Source organism: Stylophora pistillata, chromosome 12 (genome assembly GCF_964205215.1).
Source record: "Stylophora pistillata chromosome 12, jaStyPist1.2, whole genome shotgun sequence".
Taxonomy (NCBI): Eukaryota; Metazoa; Cnidaria; class Anthozoa; order Scleractinia; family Pocilloporidae; genus Stylophora; species Stylophora pistillata.
Genome location: NC_142530.1, coordinates 24,518,017 through 24,542,736, shown reverse-complemented (window position 1 = coordinate 24,542,736; position 24,720 = coordinate 24,518,017). Strand labels below are relative to the sequence as shown.

Sequence of the window (24,720 nt, the reverse complement as noted above, 5' to 3'; positions counted from 1 at the left end):
GGAGAAGGTAGACCGGAAGAAAATATAGAAACCACATGTCGTTTCGGTATCACTATGATGCTGTGAATACTTGATATGCAGACTGATCTTCATAGGGCCAGTCAGACTCGGAGTTTACCTTATGGTGCAATCGGATTCCTCCAAGGTGGAACTATTCATATTATTTTAATTTCTCAGTTTCACAGAGCATACTCGTTAGTAAAAGCCCCTAAATATTTATTTTTGCGTGATTGCCCCAGCTAAAAATGGGGAATACCGGTAATATACACCAAGTGGTATTTCTCAATTTCATAAAGCTTTTGTCCACTACGATAAATATGACGATAAATTCAAGATGGGAAAGCATTTTGGGGTTTTTACCGAGGAACCTTCTTTTGCTCTCTCTGAGTTAGCTTACTGCTGAATAGAAATTTGATTGTATAGACAGTTGGAGACAGAGCAGGTAACTAAGTTTGCTTGTCATTGTATGGACAGCTATGTAGTTCACTTAGCCATCTTGGTTCACTGATAAATCTGGCTCCAAGTAGTGGTTCTCAATGTATGAATTGTTTACCTGTTTTAGACAGACACCCTGTCTTACTTGCTTTTGTTGAGAAGCAAACATTACTCAAGGAGAAGAGGTTTCCGAACCACAAACATTTAATTTTAATTCCGTTCAAGGAAATTTATTTACTGAAATACAAGAAGTTCGCTAACGAAGGTAATATTTTCACCAGTCTTGCACCCCTGCCATCAATGCTGAAGGCGCTGTTTTATCCAGTGACTGCGTCATTCAAAAATCATCCATCTTTGTTTCTTTCAAAACAATTTGACCCTTAAACTCCCGGAAGTGATTAAAATGTGACTTCCCCCAATGAAATCCTTACACTATTCAGCATACAGGTAATGAGAATACTCAAACTTATCAAGTAGACGTTGTCTTGATGTAACACCAAATTCCCATAATCAATGTATAAGAAAATGTGTAACGGTTAGAGTGGAGAATTTACAATCAGAACTTGGGACTAAGGGGTCTAAGCTGGAAAATCTCCCAGAGCAATAACCGCCAAAATCATGCAATTGTAAATTTGTTGTCAATACTTTATTTCGACGACAAACCTTGAATGCGAACCGCGCATCGAATATATGCCATAATAATGTACTAAAACGTACATGTATAGCGTGCATTTGTGCGGTGAATCTTATAAAGGTCATGTTCAATCTTATTTAGATTACTTTTGGGACACAACAAATTACATCTCTTATTTACTATTGCAAATTTACATTCGTGGAAACAGACTTAACATGCAACAAGGAGAAGGGTGAAACATTTAATTTAAATTATGTGGTGTGTGTGCTTACGTAATATACTTAAAATAAGACTTGTAATACTTTGAAGTACAGCCTTATTGGGTAAACATTGTCAGTAGTAAGTAATGCTCTCTGCGATCCAGGAGAAGAATAAATGCGTGTTGAGCATAGAATTAACAAGGAAAGTTAAAAGTCTGACTGTGGTTATATATCTCAGAGTCTAATTTGATTTTGACACACTTTACATTTGGCTGTGTTCACTTCTGAAACTGTATTCATGGTTTTCTTTGATTTAAGTCCCATTATAAACAGCATTACACTACACGAACCCGCATGCAATGAACTGAGCACTAGACACAAACTATATGGCGACTACATATCCCCATCGTTAACTTAGCGTAGCTTTCTTTTCAACAAAAAAAATGTCAAGTAGGCAGAAACTATATGGCGGTTAGATATCCCCATCGTTAACTTAGCGTAGCTTTCTTTTCAACAACAAAAAATGTCAAGTGGACACAAACTATCTAGCGGTTACATACCACCTTCGTTAACTTAGCGTAGCTTTCTTTTCAACACCAAAAAATGTCGAGTGGACACAAACTATATAGCGGTTATATATCACCATCGTTAACTTAGCGTAGCTTTCTTTTTAACAACAAAAAATGTCAAGTAGACACAAACTATATGGCGGTTACATATCACCGTCGTTAAGTTAGCGTAGCTTTCTTTCCAACGACAAAAAAATGTCAAATAAGTTGACATGGTGAATTAATTTACGTCGAAACACTACAAATGTTCCTGAAAACTGAACTACAGACAATAATGAGACGAAAATAGAGACGAAAATGGGTGAGTAACGAATGAGTCTGGAAGCGACAATTCTATGTGCAAACGAAGAAGTGAAAAAAGGCGCATGCTTGTTCAATCTCTAAACATCCTTACTCGCTGTTCGTCTTCTTTCCACGTCTTGACCTCTGAGTCCTTTTTGACTATTAAAAAACGCTAAAGGATTGTACATTGTCTATCACTACTTGTAATTGCGACAAAAAACACCGTAATACTTGTAACACTGAAGGCTAATGAATGCACTTTTTGTTGCCAATGTCGTGGATTGGTGAACAAAATTGCATTCAAAAGGTACGAAAAGAAAATTTAAAACATGGAGGTGCACTGAGTCTACAACGCAGTCGTAAATTACTGTGACAGTCTAATAAATATCGATCTAACTTAACTTTTCACTGGATCGAACAAGCCGAACTTGTGACCTTTCCATCATTGTTCATTGACTTCTGCGCTTGCAGGACGATAGTAGCGGTTGCTTTAAACTTGTTACCTTCGCCACCGTTCAAAATGTCCTCAAGTACAGCGACCTGGCGTCAGAAAGTAAACGAATCTCAATTCCACATAAAGGTGACAACCGAGACAAGCCGACAAAACCACAAATCCGTGTGACGAATTGCTCCAGCCTACGAAAACTTCATACAATTATATCACACCCACTTTTTGCACGCTTATCGAAATGAGTACGAAAGTGTTTCCTTCAAATATGTCGAGATCATCCCTGTGACTACTTGTTGCTTTCTAAGAAACCTTAACGCTGACAGTGAATGTGAAGTTTTAGAGGCGACGACTCAAAACCATTTAGAAATCTTTTCACGACCTGTAAAACTGGGTCGATTTGTATTCCTCGTTGCGAATTGAGTTTGAAACATGTGGATCTTAGTTGGCTGATGTCTCCGAAAGAAAAGGAAATTTCTAATTAAAGCTGTGAAACTTTCTCGATCAGATCTGAAATGAGCCAAATATTAAATTCATACCTCAACTGTAGAGACACCTTTCTTCTTGGCATCCTCCACTAATTCTCGCATCTTTTTCTGTTTTTAAGGAATTAAAAAGAAAAGATTAAAGTTTGCTGGTGCATAACTAACAAAAAAACATTACACCAAACTAAGTAAAGGGCACGTTGCCAAATCACTCGCATGGTGAAACTACCACTTTTCATCGCTTTTTCTCCATAATCTGCGAATTAAAATTGACCTTTCACTGTCACAACCCTCTTATGATTCCAAATAGCGTAACCCATAGAAAACTGATATTGTATTCTAAAAATATCATTTTACCAAGATTTACGCGCGGACAGACATAAAAAATCGAACGCTTTAAATCGAGATTTCACTAGGTTCTCTTTTGCAAACTCATTACAAACTACGAACTCATATCCAATGCTAGGGCACTACGATACTTCAAAGGAATGCGAAGATCATTATCAAATGCAGTAACTGTCTTTATCATATACTCTACAAAATCGGCGTTCCTGATTGGGATGTACCTAAATTTGAACTAAATTAAAAAATGGCTGACGGCTGGTTTGCTTTGTCAAACTCAAACAATTTACAATTAACTTCTTCTTTAGTTGGTGACCATTTCCTTTATTCTCTTGACCTTACTGTGTGATTTAGGGGTGACATTGTGAGAAATTAAATGGTCAAAAACCAATCATTTACGTAATGATCGCTGTTTCTTCTATGGGCTAGACATAAATGTGCACATTTAAGAACATCCGTTGGTTACTTACGAATTTCTTTTCAGATCTATCGTTTCTTTTCATCGATTTATGCAACTCTAGTTTCATATTCTGGGTTTCTTGCCTCCGCTGAAAAATGTAAGCAAGAAAAGAAACCATCCAAATAGCAATGAATAAAATTGATATATGACAATTAAATGAGTGAAAGAAACACACGGAAAGAAAGAAAGAAAGGATGAATATGTGAATGAATAATGGAATAAATGGAAAGAATGAAAAGAGTAGATAGGTTACGACTATTCATCGAAGTGAAGGTAGTATATTAAATCAGTGAGATAATTCATTACAAAATAGATGATTTTAACTCATTTGTTCCTGCCATGATTACAATATTTTCGGGTGCAAATCCCGCACGAGTTTCTCGGAGGTGAATAACAAAGGAAATTCCGGGTTGCATAGCCAATCAAAGTGGTCTCTTTCTTGTTTTTTCCAAGCGTGCGCACAATTAAGGATACCATAAATTGCGATTCAACTTGTCGTAGACAGGATGCCAGACTAAATGGAACCGAATGAACGAACTGAAAGTAATGATCAAACGAACAAAGAAAAGAACAAGCTCAAGAACCAAAGAGAAAAAAAAAATACTAGAGATCTGTGCAGCATTCTCACCACAATCTCGTTGTTCTTCAATCCACTGTCCCTTTGTCCAACCGACACTCTCCTGTTTGCAACAGTACTGATCTTTCTTCCACTCTGCTTTCCCCAGACTTGAATCAGAAGGGGAGAATTCAACAGATAATCTATCAACTACAAGGGATAAAACAAAGGAATGCGATTTTATCCCATGGCAAATTGCGCTGAAAGTCCGATTAATTATGGCTTGTTACAGGGCCCCTGTTAAAACCAGCGGCAAAATGGTCTAATCCGTGAGTCTCAATGGGGTGATGGCTTTTTTTTGTCCATTTTACGGTGACGATTAATTTCTTTCTGTTACCGTAAACAGAAAAGTTAAAAATTAATTTTAATCAGTTCGAAAAGTTATTGATTAATTTTCATCGTCATTTCGAAAAGTTGTTGATTAATTTTCATCGTTCTAAAACACATATCATTGCTCGCTTTTACCTCAAGATTCAGGCAACAGGGTAAATCCAGATCGAGCTACTCTTGGTTTGAAATAGCGTAATTTTTTTGTTATCTCACATTAGTCCATAAAACAGGACTTAAAACAGTCTAAGATTTGACACTTTCAAAAAGACAAATCCGGCAAAAAAAAAAATTGTGGGTAACTTTCTTTACGAAGTAATTTGAATATATCAACAAAGTTGAAATGATAAATTGGCCACCGTTACGATTATAAAAGCTGACGTTTCGAGCGTTAGCCCTTCGTCGGAGCGAATAGGGGAATTGTGGGTTGTGTGTGCTTTTAAAGGCAGAAAAAGGAGCTACGTGATTGGTGGGAACATGGCAACGAGAAAAACACGAATAAATTAGTGGAATGAAAAGCGTTCGTTGATAACTGTGGGATTTAGACTGCCGGTTTGAAAGATGAGCTTAAACTTCGTCCATTTTAACGCCTAACAGCTATATTTTTGCCGTTTTACGGCTAACGGTTAACCCCAATGACTCCCTCTAGGCTGGTCAGCTTCTTATAAAACGATCGCTCGGCAAAATGGCGACAAAATCAACTTTCCAATCTTCAAAGTCTCTTTTTGCTGGGCTTAGAAAGGCAGAAAGAAAAATATCAATCATGAGAAAAACGAACAGGGAAGTACAAAATGGCAAAACATACCTGTTTTGTCACAGGATTAAAAGTAAATTTCTTCTCATGGTCGTAAGAAGGGTTTATTGTTCCAGAGACAGTCTTTGTTTTAGCGTAATCGTGATCAAGATAAAGTTTGTATTTGCAAAATGTTTCGCCCTGGGGATAAAAAAAAAATTAACAATGAATCGCCTATGATTGTTTGTTTGTTTGTTTCAATAGTTTCGGCAATGCTTGGATATTTGGAAGATCTCGATGTTTGAGACCTCTTGGTTCAATTGTAGCCGGAACTTAACAAGATAAGATCATGTAGCTGTGCTCTTTCTGAGATGTTCTTCACAAGCTGAGGCTTGAGTTAATGCATTCTAATTTCACTGGTATTTGAGTTTCCAGCTTTCGTCTTGTATGTTTTCGATGACTATGATTTGAAATCAGTTTTTAACGATTGCTATTAAAAGGTCTCAATGGCTCCTGGCTATTTAACAAATCGACAGTGGTTTAGCGTGGTCTGTACACTCATCGACAACGCACCAACCATTGTGATGACGACTATCGTTGTCGATCAAAGTATAGCCACGTTGAACCACTTTCAATTCGTTTTTTACCATAATATCGACGTCAAATAATACGAATCTTTCAGTGCGTCATACGTTGACGCGAGCAGCGTTGTCTGCATTCCATCGAGGCAAAGAAATTCTGGGGCATCTGATTAGAAAAACTTTTCTTATGACTGGATGAAATTTAAGCGTAATTAAGGCGAAAAGGGACGCTACATGGAAATAGAAACAGAAGATGGATGGGTCGTATCATGGTGCCATCGAAATCTTTTGAAATCTCTTAATCGTGCTAAGCATAGGAACTTGTGTACCTTCCCAAATATGGCTGGAAGGCCCCTCGCGTGTGGAATTTTCAGTTTAAAATAGAGAGCTCTTCCAATCTGAAGGAAAATAAAGGAAAGATTTATAAATTGGCGAACAAAAAAAAAAATTGTCAAAATGACAAAGGAACTAAAATAGAGTTTTTCCAATCTGAAGAAAAAAGGAAAGATTTATAAATTAACCATAAAAAGAATTGTCATGCTAACCAAGGCATAAACAACTATTACTGTCATGACAACGGAAGAAAAAAACTTTACAAGCAAAAACAGAAAACAAAAACCAAAAAATGCAAAAGAAAAGAAAAAAAAAAGCAAAAAAAAAAAAAAAAAAAGAGAGAGAAAAAAAGGGAAGACATAATAAAGAGAGAGTAAGAATAAATCGAAAATATACCAGTTCCTCGGGTTCTTCCACAAAATCGTCTAGCTCTTCTGAGTTCTGATCACAGGGATACGCTTCAACCTGCCGCCAAAGAAAGAATTTATTCACTGTAAGCGGGAGAGTTTTGGCTTGGACAGCGTCAATGTTTCTGAGTGTGAATCTTTTATCCCGAGGGGGGATGGGGGGGGGGGGGAACATGAACTCGATAATTCATTTCGTTTGCTTCGGTAGTAAAGATCTTTCCAAATCCTGATTATTGTTTGCCTGAAGATTAGGGAAACGGGGATAGCGCTGTGGTGAAAGCACACGCCTCCCACCATTGTGGCCCGGGTTGGATTTCCGGACCTGCCGTCATAAGTAGGTCGAGTTTGTTTTTGGTTCTTGTTCTTACTCCGAGGGTTTTTCTCCGGGTCGTCCGGTTTTCCTTCCCCCGCAAAAACCAACATTTCAAATTCTCGCGGACAAGAATAGCCACCTTATGGATTGTCCACTGCTAAATCATTATTATTATCACTAATACCGTTATTATTATATTCTAAATTTTCCCAGTATTTCCTATTTTATTTGAGATCATTTCTCCGCTTCTGTGTGTCCGTATCTTTCAATATTCCCGTTTGATTTCTCTTGTTTGGACATCATGGTTTCAGTACTACTCTTCGAAATTCACGAACACTACTATATAAAAACAACCTGGGGAAAATATTTAAAGTGGTCTTAGTTCATTACGAACCTGAAGTTTACCCTTTTCGTTTCCTTTATGGTCTGTTATCGCAAGGCTCTCTTCCACTTCAATCTGCGTTGCAAATAATTCGTTACATCTCAGAGGAAATTTTTCTGAAATCAGTTTTCTGTATTTCTGTGTACACATTTATTTATCAAATGGCAAGGTAGCTTTAAGTAAAACCGAGCATCGTGATTGATTCTTTGGAGATTTTGTCCTATGAATCGTTTCCAGGGAAGCGATAATAAACTTCATAACTATTTTTATTTTCTTCTCAGTTCATGAGCGGACAGTATTCTTCCATCGGGCCCGCTCTCTGCAGGCGGTACCCGTTTCTTTTTGAGTCGCTTTGAAGAACATGTCTAGCTTCGTTGCAATTTTTCAAAAATATATCTTGTTTTGTCGCGACCTTCAGCTTAGTTCTGCCGAATTTCACGAGATTTTTTGTTCGCGAAAGCCAGCAAATTCAAATTTTACAAGTTTGGTTCGAGTGACATATGATGATCTACTTACTAACCTCCTTGCTTGAGCTGCACAGAAAAATATGAGCATTCGGTGGTTTTTGTACGGACCTTGCAGCACTCGGTCCGTACTGCCACGACCTCGCGCCAATATTCTTCAGTATGGTTCTCACACTCAGTCAATAAGAAGTTATTTTTACGGTCGTTATTCATAAATGGCTGTCAAGAAGTAGAGAGAAACAGTCGACTACGTCTCGTATTTCCCCCTACATTTTGTTCGTGCTCTATCCACTTCCTAAGTGCTTTACAATAGAACAGAGCACAGCCAAAGCTTCTTTATTTATTAAATTGTCATTGATGAAATCTCACCTGATAGGCCAAACTCTGAAGATACACATGAACTGAGCCAATAAACACTTCTGCATCATCAGGCTCCCAAAATGGATCGCTTTCCTTCATAGAATAATGTCGAAATATACATCAATAACAGTTTTGTGCTTCAATGGTCTAATAGAGACAATAATTTTCTTGACAAAACAAGTCAATAAAGGAAAGTAATAAATTGTGAAAAACACTTTAAGACGAATTATTCGACGGTGCTGATCGTGACGTGTACGAAGTCACTAGGCTCATCGTCGATTTGTAAGCATCGAAAGCATATCAAACTAGTAATAAAATGTTATGATTCGTATCGTAGCTTGCAATAGCGTTTCTTTTCATTTATTCAATTCCTATCCCTTCATTGCCATTCGACCTACAACTTTCTTTATAAACAACTCGGTCAGTTATAATTTATCTATGCTGAGTAGCGTTCCCTTGGTTTTTCGGTTTTTTGGCTTTTTATTCATCTCATATATTCATTTGAATGATAAGAAAGAAGTAATAGTTTAAACCCGAGTAGAGCAGAACATACAACCGAAGACCAACAGACCTCTGGTAAATCCCAGTCTTCCTCTCCATCGTAATAATTCTGGAACATCTCCTTCATTAAGTACGTTCTGTTGATGAACTTGTTTCTGTCCCAGGTCCACTCCGCATCATCAACGGTGCTTTTCATTTTCACGTTCACCTGCAAAGGAAAAGCAGCAGGTCTGGTTCAGTTAAGTTGAAAAATGGTGCCAATAAAGTGAAGTTCCATAGATTGACTTCCTCAATAATGTGAGGTCTTTGACGTGACATTTCGGCTTCAGCAACTACAACCATGCCTTTTCGAGCCACTAGGAGAATTTTTCTGAACAATGGTAATGCTACTGACACTAATACTTTATTTAACGTGGAGTTTACGCTTAGCTAATGAGCTAGTTCACAGGTAAACTATGATAATGATGATAATCGATGATAATTTCCTTTGCCTTTCGAAGAAGATAGTTTCACTTTTTCTCATACCTCTGTTCTTCCTTCCTTGAGACCACGCGCTTGAGGTGAAACTAAAAGAATTTCAAACTTAACCTGCAACAAATAATGATAAAAACTACTTGAACATTTTGAACATTGCCTTAATAAGCACACAAGGTGTTTGGGATGGCATGTCGGTATGCAAGTCAAGTCAACAACAACAACAACAACAACAACATGGGCAACATATTTTTTTTTGTATTCTGCAGTTAATTATTTAACTAAGAATCATGAGGACTAACAAGGGCCCTTTAAATCCAACAAGGACATGAAAATTCAAGGCAGCCTTAATTCAGTTTGATGCTAATTAATTATTTAAAGCATGCTGTTTCTGGGGTATCTGTTGCCTTGTTGCAACGTTACATGTTCGTCTTCTTTAAAACGGCTCGACCGACGGAACATTTATGGGACCCTTCTTCCAGTCATCTTTTGTTTTTGTTTCATCTTTTCTTTTCCCCGAATAGTTGTTACCAGTGAGACGACCTTGAAATAACAAGTGCAACTTATTTTTACTTCTCCCTTTATACAATCAACTATTTTATCTTTACGCAGTTACCGGTTTTTTGAGTTCTTCTGCCATTGCATTGGACTCGTTAACCATAGGAACCATCTGTACTAGATCCTCCTGTAAGAGCAGTTCATCTACAAAAACCATCAGCTCATATTATTGAAACATTTAGCTTGATATTTACAAGTTCCCGAGCTCTCATGATCTTAGAACTGCGCGTACGTGTGTGAATTTACTCTTTGGCCTTAGAGCGAAAGTTATCAAATGAGTCCTGAATTTTAGAGACGACTTAACCATAGTGGTAGCTGCTTTTAAATTACAAACATGTCTTAAGAATTTCTATTGAGTTTTTAGAGGAATATAATACGATCGTCCTTCACCTCAAAAAGAAGGAGAGCAAGAGAGAGGCCATAACCGTTCTAGTCACTCAGTGGTCGTTAGAGAGTTACTGATCGTCTGTGTAGTGTTTTCATATTCTATAACGGTCACGGTTGACGGGAGATTGAGACGATCCCAGTGGCGATTGGAGCAGTTTTTCAATTGAGAGTCGAAAAAAACAACACCAGAATAATCCCAGTGATCAGCGACCCAGCAAAGGTGTACATTATCACTAGCCATTGAGAACTCAAAGTTTAAACAGGCAAGCTACCTAACACGCGAGAAAACGTCGGCGACCTAATTATGATTGTTTTCAATTTTGCATTGATTTGTTGAGAGAATGGCATGAGTTTTCTGGACCAATCACAGAGCAAAGTTTAGTAAAACCAAAGGCAATCCTCAATGTAAAATTTCTCTTTAGGTAAACCGAGTATAAGTGAATGAGCAGATTACATACTTTTGGTCTGGCCACTGTTCTTCCCCATGTTAAAGCCAGAACTTGCTGCTATTTCTTCCTGTGCTAAGTCATAAGTTACTTCTTCTATTTTGATTCCCTGTTTTTTTTTCTTCTCGAATTCAACAGGATGATGCAGCACGTACAAAGTTGCAGAGCCAAACAGCAATCTAAATGAAATAAAACATCGAAAAAACCTTGAATTTCACAGCAAAGCTCGTCGCAATTCATCCAAAATATCATGTATTTGTCACAATAAGGGCGTTACGGTAGCTTAAGATCGACTGATTTTCATCGATTTGTGTCGATGGTTTTCAAATTGCAGTTAAAAGTTCCTCGGTTTAGTGTCAAGGTTTATCAAGAAAATATCATCAACATGTAGCAAACCAAGTAAAAACCAAGCAAAGCAACATAACGCTAAAACAAACAAACAAGCAAAAACAGAACAAAACAAAAAACAAGTAGAGAAACAAGGTGAGCTTGGAAATATGACGTGAATTTTTTGGACTGTCTGAGTGATTGACTGACTAACAAAGACATGACCAACAACGACAACGCAAACAAGTGGAGTAAACAAATAAAAGGAAAGATAAACAAACACACACACAAACAGACCAAAAATGCGACCTATAAGCATGAATGGCTGACTGATTCACCCGCTCATGACGAAAAGAGGCGCAAATCGAGTAGTTAAGTAAAAGGGACGGACAAATGAACACACCAGCAGATGAAGCAAAACACAACTAAACAGACAAAAATGCAAAATAGGAAAAGATCTAGTGATAGAGCAAGATTGCAGATACAAATTCTTTGCGGAAAACGGCAATTCCCCATGGCTCTAAACCCCATTTCATTCTCCTCTCCCAAACAACACGCCATGCGTGGAACAGTTCAACCATAGCTTTACCTGTCATTATGGTGAAGTTCTTTCTCTTCATGCGCTGCTTCACCATTAATCATCAGTTTAGCATTGGCATTGGCGAGTATTGTGATTTTGTTTCCTTTATATGTCACTGAGGCGTGCTCTGTAAGAATGCTATGGACAAAACAAAGTGATATGCTTTAACTTAACAATGTTTTCGGAGACGACTAAAGCACAAGGAGGTCTCCCTTTAACCTTTTCCAATGTCATCAACTAACAACTTTAACATTCTGATTCTCGCTAAGAACAGAGCTGCATGGGAAGTAAATATTTGGCATGAATGCAATGTTCCTCCCTTCCCAACACCCACAAACTCATTCACAACACTTTCGCTTTTCATTCTTCACTGACAGTTTTGCTTTACTTTGTCTACTTTTCTGCGGGTCAAATCAGTACTAGGGCAACATGAGAACAACATTCTTCGCTGCTTTACTTTAGCTACCAAGGAATCATGCATAGTATGACCGTCAACATTAAAATTTTGATTATCGTTGTCTTTGTCAACATTTCTCGGGTTGATCGACTACCTCATGAGCTGGACTGTCGTTTCAGTCTGTGAATAAATCCTTAGTGCCTCACCTTTCAGAACAAAGGTGTTTTGTAAAATCGAGGAAAACGGCGTAAGAAAGATGTAACTTTGCGCGGAGTTTACCCCTTATGGACTTCTGGGTGTCTTTTACTTACCATAAATGATCCTCATCCAGGGATACTTTGAGAATTGACTTAAAATTACCAGAAAGCTTAAAGTGTGATAAATAACAGAAAGGCAAGCGGCCTTTGTTACTCTGCGTCTTACCTCAAACCGCTCAATATAATTTCAGGTTGGGGATCAGCTTTTTTGTTTCCAATTCTCTGTACGCCTGCGACGAAATAAAGAATGTTGGCCACGAATTTCATTAGATTTAGGCCATATATTCGTACAGAGCCAACAAAGCAGAATTCACCCTTTACACCCTAACATCAGTATGCATATTATCTGTATTGTTCTCCATAAATTTCCACAGGCGCCTATAAAGATAGTTTGTTTGACAATCAAGAGTTTCTTTCGTTAGTGATCATTTCCTTTGTTCTCATGACGTTAATGTTTGATTCAGGGGTGACTTTGTAACGAGGAATTGGGTGTTACTCACTCTTACTGGTCAAAAGGTTAAAAAAAAAAAGATAAAAAGGAAACCAATCGCACAACAGCAGTAGCAGGAAGATTTGTAATTCTGCACAATGAAGAGAATATGAGCCAGTTCATATTCTCTTTGCACAATACACAGAGTGAGCTCAGTTTTCCTAAGGACATGATTAAATGCAAGCCAACTCGTAGAGAAACAAACCTGGTTTGATAAAGTGGAAAATTTTTTCTGAAAGTTGCGAATCCTCGTTAAGGTTCCAGAAGTGCGGAGTAGTTTTACGAAGCTCTTTTTCTTTCTTTTCTTGTTCCTCTTTGGCCTGTGTATAATGTACGTGAAAACACTTAGGTACCGTGAGCCTGATGAAAAGAAACTCCCACTAACAGGAGCTAACTCGAACAACAACAACAACAACAACAACAACAACAACAACATAGGCATAAAGCCTCTTGTTAAGAAGTATCCACCCAATAAGGTTTCCTTGAGATGAGTAACGTGTAAATGAGACCCAGAGACCAAGAATCGTCTAGGTGTGTTTTTTATCTAAGATCAAACAAGCAGCAAAATTATTTTTTGGCAATTATCGAAAACGTATTCAAGAAAACACATATTCGAGTAATAACTGAATCGTCAAGGAATGCTTTTTTTTTTTTTTTTCTAAGATCAAACAAGCAGCCAAAATATTTATTATTAAAAACGTGTTCAACAAAAAAAAAAAAATGTTCGAGATATAATCGTAGCAGGTTTAATGAACAAAGTATTAGTGCACTTCCTTGCCCCAAAATGTAACGCATTTTGTGTCCATAATCAAATTTGATATCTAACTCATAGCCGGTAACACGACAGAAGGAAACAAAGGGAAGTGGCTCAACCTCACCTTATTTGCTGCCTCTTGCTCGGCCAATCTTTCGTTTGTATAGTATTAAATATATTAATCAGTAGTTTCACTAGCAACCTTTGTAGCTTCCCTTGGTGTTGATGTATGGGATCCCATGAAAATGGGTTCCCACTCCACCGATGAGTAATCTCGTGATCAGTGGGTAAAAAAGGAACAAAGCGTATGCAGGGGTGGGAATGAGTGTGTAAAATGAACATAAAAGTTAGGTGTTAAAATTGAGGGAGCGACTTCTGTAACAACAGGGAAGTGGTTCAACCTCACCTTATTTGCTGCCTCTTGCTCGGCCAATCTTTCCTGCCAAGACTTCTTCATTTCTTCCATCTCCCGCTGATTTTGTAAGAGCTGTAACATTTACGTAAACAAAATCCTTGTCACTCAAAGGTGCAGTGCGCAGATCTTTCTTTAGGAACCAGTCATTATACATCACCTTAGGAGAGGAGGTGGGGGAATTTTGGCGATCACATGGTTTAAAGGGGGGAACAAGGGGGGGGGGGGTCAGTCATCACCGACGGAGTACAAAGGGGGAATATAGAAAATTGATACCAACTGTAAAATAAGGGGAGATAATAGGAAATTACAGAACCCCCCCGGCAATAAATAAAAACCGACTTGGGGAGAACTTACATATCTTGGGGAGCACTGTATTATTGTCTGAAGCTGAAGGTAACACTAGTTTGGTTCGTTTGATCGTTGTTGAGATACCCATTTTGTTTGCTTGTTTGTCATTAGTATTATCATCAGTTCGTTTTGTTATCTCTATCAGTTTTTTATTCTCCAAGACATCAAGAAACAGTTGTTGAATGTTCAGAGTATAAGACGGATGAAATTAAAAACATCCTTATTCTCCTTGAGCAAAGACCTGAAAGAGGTTCTTATACCACATACCTGCTCTTCCATTTGTTTTTTCATTTCATTCACCTCTAGAAATCAAAATTAAACTCAATCAAAATTGGCTTGTTTATTCAGTAAAGAATATACATTTACAGCGCGCGATTCAAATTTACACCAGAGCTGTTTACTTAGGATCTGAGAAGGCCAAAGGAGGTCGCCTTGACTTCTTAATTAAGCCCTCTGCTGTCCTGAAAATAATGAGTTTGCTTCCATGGATGTCCATCTGTTTGATTGTTTTGTTTGTTTTGTTTTTCTTTGTAATTCTGAAAAGAAGGCGTTAATCGTACTGTGTTTTGGCCACAATTTGTGTGATAGAGTTTGCTGTTGGAAACCATGTTAAAATATGAAAATAACACTAGTTTTCGTTTCTTTTCGCTCCTTTTAAACTACATGTGTTTCGCTTTAACGAGTTACATCAAAAGCAGCACTCAATACACTTAATGTTATGCTACACTCGATTGCAAAAACGTTAACACCCAAAAAGCATGATCAATGAACGATGAGAACCAACAGCTTTACTTTTTCCATCATTCAAAGCAAATCTTTGCTATGATAATTTTTTTATTTCTGGAAAAAGTAAAAAGATAACCATGTGCGACTAATTGTGGTTATCATGTACTTGGGCACTCATAAAGCCGTTGGGTCTCGTCGTTCATGGCTAACTGAACACTTTTAGGTAACATCATTGCATGCAAGCGAGGGTACATAAAGGGCCTCAAATGCACAGAAGAAAAAACAAGTTATAAAACCTTCTTCTGAGACTCCTGACGTCTGTGGTTGGCCGGGTTCTCCTTGCATTATGATTGCCCCGCCACCCTGCTTTAACTGCTCCAGGAGTCTCTGGTTTTCTTCACGCAATTCACGAATCAGTTTTTCAGTTGGACTTTCATTGACAACAGCTTTAGTTTTAATGGCCTTGGCACGGTCGGCTAAAAACAAAACGTTGAGTTATCAGTTCGACTTCTTCGGCGATAGAAGCGTCTATTGTTTTGTGTCCACTAATTTGTTAGCTTCCACAAAATTACAAATTTGTAAGAGCGTTAAACTTGTGGAATGAAATTGCAAGCAGACCAGTAATGCAAAATCTGGGCTTGGGGCCTTGTTGACCAATAGTGCTGCTAAAGGGGAAGTGATTAAGTGACCCTAACATTTTGATCATTCAAGACATTGGACGATCAAGACTTAAAGGACATTCCACTCTCAGAACACGAGATGGCATAAACATATTCTTACAGGTCTCTTAAATAAAAGTTGACCAAAAGAACGACACTAAAATGTTAAAGGGGGCAAGTTTCTAAAAAAAAAAAAAAAAAAGGTGCTGCGTCGGTATGTGTGTGTGTGTCCGTGTGTGTGTCCGTGTGTGTGTCCGTGTGTGTGTGTCCGTGTGTGTGTCTGTGCGTGTGTGTGTCTGTGCGTGTGTGTGTCTGTGCGTGTGTGTGTGTGTGTGTGTGTGTGTGATAATTTGGAGATAATTTGGTTTTTTTAGAAACTGAGTTAATAATATAAATTGGCCCCCGTAGAGAGTTTCCAAAGCTGACGAAGAGCTAACGCTCGAAACGTTAGCTTCAGAAACTGTTTATGGCGACCAATTTACAACACCAAAATATTGTTTTGATTTCAATGTGTTTCACAGGAAAAAAAACGGAAAATGATAAGAAAGATACAAAGAACTACAGCTCACCAAATCGTAAAGTAGACAACGTTTCTTCAAAGTTTATATCGGCCGGACTTAGAGCTGCAATCTGTACACATAAAAGTAATAACATCGAGAAATATTACTATCCTTTTCTTAATCCTTATTCTAAACCTTTTTGTTAGCTTGATCTTAAATCTCGTCAAAAGCAAATGAGGGTAAGAGAGGGAAGTTCCAATTCCAGGTTAGGGATATCTTAATTCCGCTGAAATTAGCTATGAATAGTCTATCGAACGGATGTCGGCAAAAAAGGCTACCAATCAATTCCTGTCGTTTGAGTGAAAGAACATTCACTAAGTCATGGACCGCCTGAAGATTTATTTTTCCCATGAAAACCTACTGGAAAAAAAAGGATAAATGGTATTTACTACGAGAGCGTTCGTAGAGTAGATGTCTGTGTCTGTTTCGTATCTTTTCTTTCAGATAGAGATTTTTTTAACATACCATGATTGTCTTGCTGTTGCCTCCCAAGGCATTTTTTAGTAGCTTGGTGAGCACAGAATCACGGAAAGGAACTAAAAGACGGAAAGGAAAACTAACTGTTGGTTGACCCTTTACACCCTAACATCAGTATGCATATTCTCCATACTGTTATCTGTACATTTTCTAAGGCGCGGACAATGAGAATTTGTTTAACAATCAAGAAATTCTTAGTTGGTGATCATTTCCTTTATTCTCTTGAACCTAACGTGTGATTCAAGGGTGATATTGTAAGGAGAAATTAGACGCTTGTAACTATTAGTGGTCAAACTCTTAAACTGAAGCATTTGTTCTTCTATTTCGTGTTATCTTGTTAGTTATTCGAGTGACTCACCTTGTGCGCCTTTTTTCCCGGATGCTTGATCGGCAAGCGCTAAAAATTAATGTACAGTAAGTATTAGAGACTGACGCAAATGAATTTACGGGTAAAAAAAAAAAAACGAACTCACCGTCTGCAGACGGAACGAGAAATTGCCGAGCGCAGTATCAAAAACCTCAAGTCAAAATCATGCACTACAGAAGTAACGCGTGATACAAATATATACACGTGTAGACATACACCTTTAATACAGTTGCCCAATGTGGAAAGAGATTTGTTGATCGCTGATCCCTCTTTTAACCTGTCCCCTGTGGCACCGGTGGAATCTGCTCTCTCGCTAAAAATGAAAAGATGCTACATTAGTGTGGGAGCCAAGTATACTGAATCAAACTAAAATTTCTGCATCATTGTAGCAGAAGGGAGGGGCAACGGTAAACTGGTCTTACAATCTCTACTGACAAAAACGGATCACCACCAATGAGGCACTCCAATGCAAATTGACTCGTTTTTCTCATTCTTTGGCTCTGCTGGAGTAAGGTTACAATTTGACGTAGACACATTATGAAATCTCCTGTTAATGGCCTCAAACGGAAGAGTACTTCGTTCTAAGTCTGTAACTCGCATTAAAGCTGGTAAAACACTTGAAATAGTTTGACACATCATCACACAATCCCAACTTTCGGAGTTTATATATGAAGCGCTTTTCGATTGAGAATCTCAATGACCAATCAGATGAAAGGAAAATACCTTAAAGAGCCAATAGAAACTCAAGAGTATTAAAACCAAGCAAACTGCCTAAAGCGCGGGAAAACGCGGGCGACCAAGTCTTGATCGGTTTCAGTTTTGCATCTGATTGGCTGATATAGCGATAATGAGCAAAAACAATGACTTTCGACACTCAAATGACCAATCAGATGAAAGGAAAATACCTTAAAGGGCCAACAGAAATTCAGTATTAAAACCAAGCAAACAGCCTAAAGCGCGGAAAACGCGGACGACCAAGTCTTGATTGCTTTCAGTTTTGCATGACAGAGCTGAATAACGTATACGCATGCGCCAGGTTTTGCTGCGGAAACACAGATTTTGAGTCGTTCGCATGGTTGATTTGCTATTCTGTTGCTTCGAGGCGTCGTTTTCCTTGCCGCTTTTCGTTTACTGAACAACCTCCAAAAACTTGGTACACTCCATAAAAATTTTCAAAAATTAATTTTATCCTTAAAACCTCTAGTAATAAGAAAATGCCTTCAACGAAAACAGAGTTCCTCGGTTCTAAAAGTCATCCCTTATTATTTTTCGCTAATTTCGCTAAATTATAGACCTAGAACACTTGAGCCCGCGTTGTTGACCGTATACCCTCTGGTGTTGCATTCATTATTCAGCTCTGTCGTTTTGCATCTGATTGGCTGATAGAGCAAGAATGAGCAAAAACAATGACTTTCGACACTCAATTGAAAGTTACTCTAATGGAAATCATAACGCTAACCTTCCTGCAAGGTCCACCAGATTCACAATGGACGTTTTAGTCATCATTTGTCCGGCTGCATTTGCTCCTTTTTGACTAAAGGTTATGGCAACGATTGTGTGGGCACGGCTACGAGATAAAAATTGCAGTGTTTTCTGGATAGATGTCACAAACGTAAATATACATCTAAATCATTTTCTATTAAACACCTTCTGGAAAAGCAGGATAGAAAAGTAAAAAAAATGAAAAATGCAGTGTTTTCTGGATAGATGTCACAAACGTAAATACAAATCTAAATCATTTTCTATTAAACACCTTCTGGAAAAGCAGGATAGAAAAGTAAAAAATGAAAAATGCAGTGTTTTCTGGATAGATGTCACAAACGTAAATATATATCTAAATCATTTTCTATTAAACACCTTCTGGAAAAGCAGGATAGAAAAGTATTTCGTAAGGTATCTGGCATAGACCGACACCCTCTAAGGGGATTATTACCCGAGAGGAAAGTATCGACTTACAATTTAAGGTATCGAACAAGTCAGTATCCGAAAGTTAATACAGATAGATTCAAGAACTCTTTCATTAATCGCTTAATTTTTAAATACAATTTAGCTGTGTGAGTTTATATTTTAGATATATTTAGATATTTTATATATACTTTTTACCCAAATATTGTAACATAAGATATGTATTTTTTATCTTGTGGAAATAAAGACTACTACTACTACTACTACTATATAAAATAACATTAAAAAAAAACGCTATTCATTAAAGAGCTATTGCGAAAAGACCTAATATTGACAAATCCTAAAATTCTCCGGCCGTACGGTATGTTCACGAAAAAAAAAATACACTTGAGGTGAGGAAGGTCTGGCACCATCATCCAGTCACATTTCAAGTTCAACACACCCTAATATGGCAAGACCCGACAAAGAGCCAATCAAGCCTCATCGTCAATTACTCTTACGAATGGGTTATCGGAAGGTAGATATCAGTTTTCTTGAGAATAATGGTTTAGTAAGACATTTTTAACTTACATGTAGGGCGAGTAAGAATCTTAGAATCTGCCGTTTTTCTATTTGGAGGGCTGCCAATTTACATCAGTTTTGTCGTACTCAGCAAAGATTCTCACATACCTGCTCGTAGCATTCATATTAGTAGCGGCCACTGTTCTGTTTCTTGTTCCTTCCTCAATTCGACTTTCAATGTCAGGGTAATCCTTAACAGGGACACTAACTAAACTCTCGACTGAGTGAGAAAAAAAAAGGCAAAACGTTTCAGACTTGTCACGGACACTCACATTCCAGTAAAGACGAAAATGATTCAACAAGTTGAAAGGTTTCAGTGACTTTTAAGAGCTAAGCACAAAAATTAATACCGGATTTGCAGCGAAAGCGTTTGCATTATGAGGTCAAATGATCTTGCTAGGAGTATGTAAGAACAAAGAGAGAGTACTCTGTAAATATGCCAACGTATGCATCAGCATACGCAATTCTGTCCACAAATTTTTTTGCCCCCAGCGCAAGTTATTATAAGTGAAGGTTCAAGATTCAGGACCTAACCATACTAAAATTGGACCTTACTATTACAGTAAAATTTCGGATACCATTTTAAATCGATAAGGAGGCTATTTCTCATACCGTAGAACCCTTTGGAAGGATGCTGTCGCACTTTTAGTCCTCCTTTCTTGTTACTCGCCGGATTCAAAAGATCACGGACCTGCATGCGACGAAAAAGAATGATGAAGTTGTTTAAAAAACGAAAGCACTGCCTTTAGAACATAGTTATTTTGATTCACTGGCTGAAATTAAGTCTACTTCATACTGTAAATTAAAGTTTTCGATGGGTCTCGCATGCGACTCCAACAACAGTCAATAAATTTCATGAAAGCAGTTAAGTAGTTAAGGTCTAATGGAAATGTCTTGCTTTATTGATTTCGCTTTGCGCTTTACTATCAGATTTCTCCATATTGTTCTTGGTTCCCTTGGTTAGTACATTCTCTAGGCGAGGCATTATTTAGAGCCAAAAAAAATAGGGCAATGCGTGAATAAATTACACTGCTATGAGCCAATCAAATTTCAAGGATTACCAGAGTGCTTGTATGTAACGAATATGTAAATGTAACTTACTGCTTCATTGTAGATTTCAAGCATGCTAAATGTAACCTGGAATGGAAGATGAAAGGACTTAATTTAACAATTCAAAATTTCAACAATCTAGCATTACACGTATACTTAGATTATCTAACAACAAAAAACTTCTCGGACCAAGGCAAGTCACCTCTCATTTTCCAGAAATACGAGAATTCTTTGAATAAAATCATTCTTGAAACTTTGCGAAACTGAGAAATGGCAATCTTGAGTCAAGACTCTCAACTAACATTTCAGTCACCGGTGGTCACTGTCTATCAGGATCACTAGCTAGACAAGTAACATTTACTGTAAATCCTCCAATAAGCCCCCTGGGAGCTTATTTATTTCAGGCACTCAGGGGGAGGGGGTGGCTTATTAGAGGGCGGGGGGGCATATTAATTTAGCCTGATGTTCACTACCAGGATACAATAGGATATGATGTATCATTTATTCAAAAGTTGTTCTCATTTTACACTCTTATTTTCCCAATTGTAATTCCGTATAATATATTCTGTTAATGCCAACAGGATAACATCAATCAATCAATCAATCAATCAATCACTATAATCAATTTTTAACGACAAACTAAAATTACACTACTTGAATAAATTATCATACCTACTGACATGGACTGTTATTGTGAATTTTTGTTTCTTTTAAGGCGAGGGGTGGGGGCTTAATGGGGGAGGGGCTTGATAAATTTCTTCCTCTAAAGAAAGGGGGCTTAATAGAGGATTTACTGTATTTGACAATGGGGAAATTGACTGGAGCAGCAATGAATTGTTCTTTACAACTATGGACAACTTTTTTTGTAAATCATAAGTTACTTGAAATACCTGGTATTCTGTTTCTGACCCTCCACTCCTCTTTTGCTCCACTTCACTGAACAATGTCTCACAAAATATTGGGACAATACCTGTGTGACATTACATTGCATAAATTTAACAAATGTCATTAGAAGCATGTAACACACATATAACAATAACTGTCTGATAACTGAGGCATACTGTTCAAGATGAGCTCGAAAAGAATAACATCAACTGGGGAGAGGCAAAAAGGCAATTGCCAAAACAGGGTTTGGTAGGGACATTGATGGTCAACACCCAATACTCCACAGCAGGAGCAAGGATGCAGGCCTTAAATCACCATTTACATGCATTATTTTTAAATATTTACCCTTGTTCTGCCCATAACCAACCATGGAGTAAGATTTCCCTGAGCCAGTCTGACCATATGCAAACAGCGAGCAGTTATATCCATTCCATGCATTTTCAAGCACTCCTCGTCCCAGATCATCAAACACGCGTTTCTGTGTGGTAATTAAAACACACAATTAACAAAACAAAATAAAACAACAAAATAGAGAATTACAGCTATAATAAAAATGAACTCAAATCAAGTCTTGCTTTGTTTACAAAGTAACATAAAAAGAAGTCAAGTATAGTTCAATTATCCCAGCACTAAACTGACTTTCCATGTGTGGCTATTCTTGGAAATATCAGATACATATTATGTATGGTAAGCCAACAGAAATCTCAAAATTGGTAGGGGAGCTCAGAGAAAACTCTATTACCCCTTTGACTGGGATTAACCATTTTTGTAGAAATTCACAAAAAAAATTAAAATTAAATTTAGGAGACTGATATTTCAATCAAATCAAGGTGACAATACACAAATTATTTTTTTTAATTACATGAAAGTGGTAATTAAAAGTAAGACAAAATACAATATGTTTTAAGAAAAATAATTATTAATAAGATCGAAGGTCAATGCAATTTGAGTCATTTATGGCAAAGTTGCGCCTTTCCTTTAGCAGATACTATTAGCCTTCTCTGATATCAATTTGGTAAAAACAGAAAAATACCACAATGGAAATGACTGAAGGCATTGTTTATGGTAATAGGAAAGGACTGATTGGAAAAAAAAATTGGACTAAAATTTTTTAGGGTTCTTCATAATTGACTATAAACTTAAAGACCCACAGGTTCAGAAGGGAGTCACAAGCTCTGACATACTAAAGCTCCTTTAGAATAAGTTTTAAAAATGTAGTTCAAACAAATGGGCCAATTTCCCCACCTGGTCTGCATAATGGGGTTCTGCAGCTGCAAGATAGCCATCATCAAGTTCTTTGAATCCATCATGTGACCAGTAACTAAAATCAAAGGCAAACTTCCTTGGTTCGTCCCCCACTGGGGCTCCTGGATCTGAGATGTACGTACTGTTACCCTGCATCTTGATAATTAACACTGCTGCGCGAGCTTTCTCGCGAGAATTGTGTTAACTGTTAAGGACATTTACACAACATTTCAATAACCATACTTAGTGAGCACAACATCCATACGATTTAGTCATACATGTGACTGGATATGAGCTGGGAGGCACATGCTGTTGTGTCAGAGAAAATTTCCACAACCTAAGTTTCACAATAAGGATTCAGCTTGAATGCAACATGTTTGGTCTGTCAGCTGACCTTCCCCTCCTCCTATTGCCCTGTCATGCTGCCTTAATTCACTGCAAAACGAAAACAAACTAAGCAACCTGGAAAGAAAAAAAGAGACTAACAAAAACATCAACAAAAACAAAAAGCAGAGAAGAAAAAACAAAAAGCAAAACCAGGTAATCATGCTAAAAAAAGTCAAAAATGAAATAAAAAACAAAAAGCACATGTAATGATCTCCAACTTGATACTTTTCTTAATTCTCATCAGTTGTCACCTTGATTTTGTAGTGATTATGTGAGGAGAAAATTCTGTATGGTCACCTATGGGAGTTTAAGGGTGAAAAAAACCTTTTGGCTTGTGAACACTCTCAACAACAATAAACTAAAATTAACTCTCTAGATAATTGGAAGGGTTATTTTTCGTTAGCACTGGCATTCGTGACCATGAAATGCTTAATTAACCCCTCAGGCTGCTTCAAAAGAAATGAATTGCTGGGCACGATCTACAGAACTTTGTTAATGAGACCCATCCATTAAGCCTGTTTAAGTATAAGCCTTGTGTATTTATGAACATCTATAAAGTTTGTCTTTTATAATAATTTGGACGTCGTAAGTTGTCATTCAGCATAAAGCAGCATTCAACAGATATTGTTCTATTGATTGCTGAATGCAAATTTGTGAGCATTAAAGAGAGTCCAATATATAATGCACTTTATTTTAAATAAAGCCGTTTTCTGAAGCAAAATGAATCAAAATTAGGAAATTTATGACGATGTTGTTCTCCGTTTAATAGGAAATTTAATTCGTGATTTATTCGAAACGGTCTACCACCTGTTATCCTCTGGGTAATTAGTTAATGAAAGATGATATACGGTACGCCGACTCTCGATTGAATTGCAAAATACAAACAACAAATAACATACACAGACACAGATGTTAAGAATCGGAGGCCAATATTTGCGAAAGCATAGGTAGACGGATTATGACAACAACCCTTCACTGCGATACAAACGGTTTAAAGGATATAAATGGTCGAACTCTGACGGCAACTCGTACGTTCTCGGCCATCTTTATCGAAGACTGCAGTGTCTCTAACAAATTGTCTCCTTATGGCTAGGAAATTATCCCGCACAAATTTATCATTCAGCCGAAAAGGCTCTCGTTTTCACAGTTAGATGACATTCACTTTTCAAATTAACACCAGTGTATTTTTCCCAAACCTCTCAATCTCGAGAAGTTCCCACTCGATCGGTAAAGTTTTGTAAATCTCTACTCTGAGGTCACGCTGATCATTGTCAACGTCACTGGTTGACAACAGTAGTGTTTGCGTGCGTTACCAAGAACATTTGCATGTTACTGTTTTTTTTGTTTTTTTTTTTTGCCGGAGTTTAACTTTGAACCTGACAATTGTGGAAAAATGGACTCTTGAATAGTCTCTTTAGTCATTTATAACATGTTTACATTCGCTTTTAGGCCGCGCCATTATAAAGATTTTTCCTTATTCAAAATCTGGGCGTCAAAAAAATAAATAAATAAATAAAAAAAATAATAATAATAATACTCCTACCCCTCCCCTGGAAGAGAGTGGCATAAATCTCCCCTCAGGTGTGGGGTTGA

General features: G+C 37.5%; 1 protein-coding gene across 1 annotated transcript; it reads right to left on the bottom strand.

Moving 5' to 3' along the window:
- Positions 1–621: 621 nt before the first annotated feature.
- Positions 622–24,404, bottom strand: LOC111323565 (kinesin-like protein KIF28). The gene is made up of 31 exons (XM_088740697.1): positions 24,130–24,404; positions 22,741–22,938; positions 21,841–21,973; positions 21,501–21,580; positions 20,662–20,697; positions 20,173–20,251; positions 19,669–19,780; positions 18,554–18,661; positions 17,313–17,407; positions 17,086–17,124; positions 16,716–16,786; positions 16,260–16,320; positions 15,328–15,507; positions 14,573–14,607; positions 13,949–14,029; positions 12,994–13,108; positions 12,465–12,528; positions 11,654–11,782; positions 10,750–10,916; positions 9,963–10,048; positions 9,398–9,460; positions 8,943–9,080; positions 8,381–8,464; positions 7,560–7,622; positions 6,842–6,910; positions 6,442–6,510; positions 5,604–5,732; positions 4,484–4,621; positions 3,866–3,943; positions 3,108–3,164; positions 622–2,660 (listed from the first exon to the last, which is right to left on the bottom strand). The coding sequence occupies exons 1-31, from the start codon at positions 24,169–24,171 to the stop codon at positions 2,526–2,528; spliced, it is 2,934 nt and encodes a 977-aa protein (XP_088596823.1). The 5' UTR covers positions 24,172–24,404; the 3' UTR covers positions 622–2,525.
- Positions 24,405–24,720: the final 316 nt, after the last annotated feature.

Excerpts from the sequence above, each read along its gene's own strand:
- LOC111323565 (XM_088740697.1), bottom strand. The coding sequence starts at position 24,171 with ATGGCCGAGAACGTACGAGTTGCCGTCAGAGTTCGACCATTT. Across the intron at positions 18,662-19,668 it reads AATATGAATGCTACGAGCAG|CCGTGCCCACACAATCGTTG; the intron begins GTATGTGAGAAT and ends TTTATCTCGTAG. Across the intron at positions 6,511-6,841 it reads TGGAAGAACCCGAGGAACTG|ATTGGAAGAGCTCTCTATTT; the intron begins GTATATTTTCGA and ends ATTTTCCTTCAG.